At 43.6% G+C, this 5,871-nt stretch overlaps 1 protein-coding gene across 1 annotated transcript; it reads right to left on the bottom strand.

The window, feature by feature from the left end:
• Positions 1-1,634: 1,634 nt before the first annotated feature.
• kcnk7 (potassium channel, subfamily K, member 7) lies at positions 1,635-4,810 on the bottom strand (the record flags this gene model as incomplete). Its single annotated transcript, XM_079295054.1, has 4 exons — positions 1,635-1,726; positions 2,418-2,749; positions 3,805-4,200; positions 4,474-4,810. The coding sequence occupies 3 exons, from the start codon at positions 4,808-4,810 to the stop codon at positions 2,478-2,480; spliced, it is 1,005 nt and encodes a 334-aa protein (XP_079151180.1). The 3' UTR covers positions 1,635-1,726; positions 2,418-2,477.
• Between the last annotated feature and the right edge of the window lie 1,061 nt (positions 4,811-5,871).

The following is a 5,871-nucleotide window of genomic DNA, read 5'->3' on the forward strand; positions in this document are numbered from 1 at the left end:
GTGAAACAACCCTCAAGTGCTCACTTTTAATATTCAAAATTAATATTCAAAAGTTGATTTATTAGCCTCAAGGCTTTCACTGAATAATTGCAATAGTGACAGTGGTATAACAATATTTTTTTACAAGACGCATTATTACACACTACTCGGAAATATGTGTAACTCTACAATCTAAATGTATACACTTGACAGGACAAGGAGGTGAACTTACAAGATTAATAACTACATACATGAGTATAAGCGAGTGTGTGTGTGTGTGTGTGTGTGTGTGTGTTGGTAGAGAGGGGCGAGGGCTGGCAGTGCTGGGCACAAGCTCAGATTGACGGTGGCTCCCTCCCACAGTCCTCTGTGCCTTGTACAAACACAGCCATAGTAGGAGAAGGGAACACACAACAGGCCTCTGTTACGGCTCCAAGTAAAGTACTCTGCACCTTCAGACGGTTCATTAAAAGGAGCATTCAATCCAAATCACTTCAAAACAAAGCACAGGATCTGTGGAGAAGAGTGAGGGAGGTCAATCTACAGCGATTTTGATTTTAGGGGAACTTCTGGATTTCTGAAGCTGTATTTCTGTCCATATTTAAAGCAAATTGTGATCTTAAAGGGGAACTCCACCAATTTTACACATTCAAATGCGTTTCCATAGGAAGTACTGTTAATGAGAAACAAAAGTTGTGTGAGTTGTGTGATGTATTTTAAAAGTCGTCAAGTGATGTCACTTGAGTCAGCATCAGTTGGGTCTGAAGAATACAAGTTTGAAAAGTAAAAAAAATCTGGCGGTGTAGTTAGAAAGAAGTGAGTTTAGCAGACTGCTCATCTCCGCTCAAACCTTCAGGCTACGTTAGACACTACTAGTATAACACCCCCATGCATCTGAAATAAAACTGGATACAGCGTTGGAGGCGGGGTTCTGTTCTTAATATGAAAGAGTATAAAATGACCCAGATCTTCTGCCGATCTTCCGTAAAGAGCATGCTCACTGGCGTTTCCTTTAACCCCGCCTCCCAGCCACGCTGTCTCAGGCTCACTTACAGGAAGAAGAAAAAGAACTCTGGATTTAGCTATTAGTGCATTTTACTATTTTTAAGACCCAATGATATAAATAAGGTATATTCAAGAGTTCAAGGGATTTACAAATGTCTATTCCCTCATGTAATTCTATGCGGGAAAAGTATTTTGGGCCGAATAGCATCTTGTGACTGACCCGGAAATTGTAATTCCACATTCCATCCACAATGCCACGATGTATAGTTTGCTTCTAAAAGCCCCGCGCTCTTCCTGGGGGCCCAAATCTCAAGAAAGATTTTGACAAAGAAGAATGTCTGGAATTTAAAAAAAAAGATGAGATCTCTGGATCCGCTGCATCGATTCTTTAATCAGTGTGGGACTCTTTAAAGAATAATTCTGCTTTATTACAACATGAAGTATGATAACACTGGACTCACCGAAATAATTGCTGATGCTACAATACATCCGTTGCTACAATGAAGTCTGATGGGCATTTTACCGGAGCAGTCAGACAATCACACTGGTTGGAAACAATCCAACGCTTTATCCAGATTATACAAACCACACTGAAGTCAACACACCTCAAATGTTTGATGTATGTGTGAAATGTATCCAATCCGTGATTTGGATCCATCCCAAAATTGAATGGATTCCTCCTTGGTCCATGCTACACCCTTCCACCAAGTTTCATGAGAATCGGGCCTGTTTCTCTGTAATCCTGCAGTCAAACAAAGACACACACACACACACACACACACACACACACACACACACACACACACGTAAAAAACATAAACACAACCTCCTTGGTAGAGGTAATAACGGAGTAAATTAAAAAGGCAGAGTTAGAGAGTTCTTTGAGAACCTGGTTGTACAAACAGCGTGAGGCTCAGTTTGTGCTGGAATATTATATATGTGTCATTCAGCAGCTTTTATCTGACATCCAAACATATTAATACCAACATAGCTTAGGGGCACAAATGTAAATAAAATAAAGAATTAATGATGGATTCAGTGCGTAAATCAGCCCATGCTGTTTCTTAGTCTTCACACAGACCTGCAGCTGGACGAGTTATTAGTGATATCTTGTGGTCACTTGTTGTACCTGCTCATTTAAGAGGGAAGTATCATGACAAATTCTGTTTCAGGGTTTGCGCACACACATCTCACATATCCCACTAATTGTGAAATAAGTCAGTTTTTTGTTTCACCATGAGAAAACATGTGACTCAACAAGCCATTTAGATGTGGTGTCTGTTCACCAACTTTAAAAAGGACATACTGTGTCAATGTTGTGTTTTTTCAGATTGTTCTGCTGCCCCCATGTGGCCAACAATGAATGCATCTGACATCCAGTAATCCAGAAGGCAGTGAAAAGAAAATGAAAAAAAGAAACACTGTTGACTTACACAACGGTTGCAAGTCAGAAGCTGGTGGGCCGTAGACGGTCTGGGGTCCAGCTGTAAAGGTCAGGGGGTTTCGGGAGTTGAGGTTCGGGCTCTGTGTGCGACAGCGGGGCGCGTCAGCTCTAGTGGGGTGGAGAAGACGGTGCAGATGGACTGGGAGTACTGAGGCTCCTCCTCACAGCTTTCTTCACTAAATGTCAGTTCACTGAGGTGGACACCTTCCAGCTCCGCATAATGCGGACCAGAGAAGAGTCTCATCACCGCACAGACCCGGGGAACCTGCAGGACAGTATCCTTGAAGGTGATGATCACCACCAGGCCCACCAGCAGGTAACCTGTGGAGAATGTCCAGCCTGTCAACATGCATGTTTATGGTTATATTAAAAAATATATTTTCAAATGTGCTTTTAAAAACAATATTGTATTATTACGATGGTGGAGTTATGTTGTACAACCATGCACAAAATGATATGCGTTTTTAAGGCTAATTCTGATGTTCATGTGCAAAAGCGTGGAATGTGCAATAAAATAAACAGCATTCACATAATCAAGTGGTCAAATGAAAATTACAGAATATATGAGTGAACAATTAAATGAATAAAGAAAATTATTTTTAAATGATTGTCAAAAAAAGTCATTGGGGAATTTAGACTCAAGGATTACTTCTAAAATTCTGGCAATGGGCCTGAAAGTGCCTCGTATGTAATTCATTCCATGAATGGTGACATTTCATTTGTTAGAGCCTTTCTTACACTGCTGTCATACACAATAACATTAATGGTTTTAATGCTGATCTTTTCTTGAAGCTGCATCAATCTTATTTCGTTTTGTTCTTTTGGCCAGTTTGGGGCAAAACTCAGACATTAAAATCCAATATTCACTCTCCTTTTAGCTCAATTTTAGTCTCCACCACCTCCTGGGAAAAATAGGTCTCTTTAGCTGCTAAATGCTCCATTATGTTCACCAGCTGGTCTCCAACTGTGTCTGTCTGATATTTGGTGCTGAGCAGGTTGAGTACAGTGGCTTTATCAGAACCGTTTAGCTAAAAACAGCTACCTGCTGCTGCTGGAAAACACATTTCTTTAAAGGCCAAAACAAGCTAAAAGAGGCTAAAAATCTCCGTTGTCTCTTAGCTGCGGCTGAGTGGTGGTGAGGTACAGCAGTGTGTGTACTGGTAATGTGAGTCAGCGCAAACACAAGAGGCATGCAGCCATAACTGGCCACCGAAAATATGATGCAGTTTACTGCAGTAGAATGCGAGATTAGCAGGATAGACACATAGGTGCACACTCACTCACAGACACATGCACGCAGACACACACATGAACTCCTGGCAGAGATAAAAACTAACATAAATCAACAGTTTATAAAAAAGGAGATCTGCACTTACATGTGGTGAGGAGTTGGAGTGTCTCCTTGGCTGACGGCTCCCAGTTTCTCCCCAGAGAGTTTCGTCCCTGGCCGACGGTGCTCAGGACGACAAAGCAGAAGAAAAGAGCATCCAGGAAGCTCCAGTCGGGCTCTATTGCACAGACCAGGAGGGCTGGGAGGAGGAAAAGGAAGGAGAGGGCGAGCACGGAGAGGAGGCCGACGTGGACGAAGGCGGCCCGGGTGTAGGGCAAACCCCAGTAAGTGTGCAGGTGGTGGACGGGAGCGTGGGTGACCGTGGGGAGGAGGAGGTTGGAGAGGAGGGTGAGGAGGAACAGGGTGAGGGGGATCCCCAGGGCGCAGTAGAAGATACAGAAGAGCTTGGCTTCGTCTGATTTGGGGGTGTAAGAGTCAGAACCTGAGGAAGAAAAGAGGGAAGAGGTCTACAGGGAAGATAGCACGAGTTGTCGCAAATACATTGGTACCCTGTAAAGAAGGGATGTGGGACAGATAGACGACAATGTTTTGAAGGTTATTGCTGCATGTAATATTCAAGCTAAATAAAAAAATCAGCAATCCTGGTTGACCAATGTGAGGATTTGCTGCTTTACATCACTGTGATAATGACCACGATCAACATAAAAAGTTGCATTCCTATTTTAAATCTCGGCAGGTTTCTTGAGTGTCTTACCCATGGTGGTCAGAGTGACGATGACAAAGTAGAGCGACGACACGAAATCATAGCGTCTCTCATCGGCGTCGGCCTTCAGAACCGCTACGTCGCTCTGGTGAGCGGAGAGAGCGTTCCCCAGCAGCTCGCTCAGCCCGCTCTCTCGGACGCAGGGGTTTTCCCGCAGGAAGGAGCGACGCAGCTCCTCCACCTCGGCCCTCAGCTCCACCTCCATGGGCTTCTCCACCACCGTGAACACCAGACCTCCCAGCAGAATGAAGAGCAGGTAGCAGAGAAGCAGGCAGGCAAACGCATTGACCTGGCAGAACAGTCCCAGCGAAGACACAAGCTGGGCCATTGTTGTGTTCCTCTCCAGACTGCAACCAGATACTGAAAGCTAGTTAGGCTTTAAATATTTAGAAAGGTAGAGCAGTTCACCATGGATGGATTACTGAACGGGTCTGCTGGGCTAGAGGCCAAGGGGGCCCAAAGTGTCAGGAGCCCCCTGCCCTTCACACAATGTCACTCAAAGAGAAACATACCAACCAAGAGACTCAAAATGACCACAAAGAAACAAAAAACTACAGAGACACAAAACAACTACACAGGAGATGCAAAACAGCTGCAAAGAGACTCACAATGACTGAGAGACAGGGCAAAACAACCAGACACAAAATAATCACTGGTGACACCAAAGCAACTACCAAGAGATTCAAAACAACTACAAAGAGACTCAAAACGACTACAAAGAGACGCAGAACTACAAATAGACTCAAAACGACTACAAAGAGACGCATAACTACAAAGACTCAAAACGACTACAAAGAGACGCAGAACTTCAAAGAGACTCAAAACGACAACAAAGAGACGCAGAACTACAAAGAGACTCAAAACGACTACAAAGAGACTCAAAACGACTACAAAGAGACTCAAAACGACAACAAAGAGACGCAGAACTTCAAAGAGACTCAAAACGACAACAAAGAGACGCAGAACTTCAAAGAGACTCAAAACGACTACAAAGAGACGCAGAACTACAAAGAGTCTCAAAACGACTACAAAGAGACGCAGAACTACAAAGAGACTCAAAACGACTACAAAGAGACGCAGAACTACAAAGAGACTCAAAACAACTACAAAGAGACGCAGAACTACAAAGAGACTCAAAACGACCACAAAGAGCGGCAAAACAACAGACGAAAAATAACTATGTATAAAGAGACACAAACTGACAAGAGAAACAAAGCAACAGTAAGGTAGGAGGTACTGTATGTAGGGCAGGTGGTGGGGCTCTTTGTCTCATAATCCACCCATGCAGGTCTCAGACACAGGTCCAATCAAAGGGAGAGACCAGTTCAGAACATTTGAGAAGAATACAGAGCAGGCAGGCGTGTTGGACTCAAAAGGACAAAGAGAAAC

This window comes from Melanostigma gelatinosum (assembly GCF_949748355.1).
Source record: "Melanostigma gelatinosum genome assembly, chromosome: 23".
NCBI classification, from domain to species: domain Eukaryota; kingdom Metazoa; phylum Chordata; class Actinopteri; order Perciformes; family Zoarcidae; genus Melanostigma; species Melanostigma gelatinosum.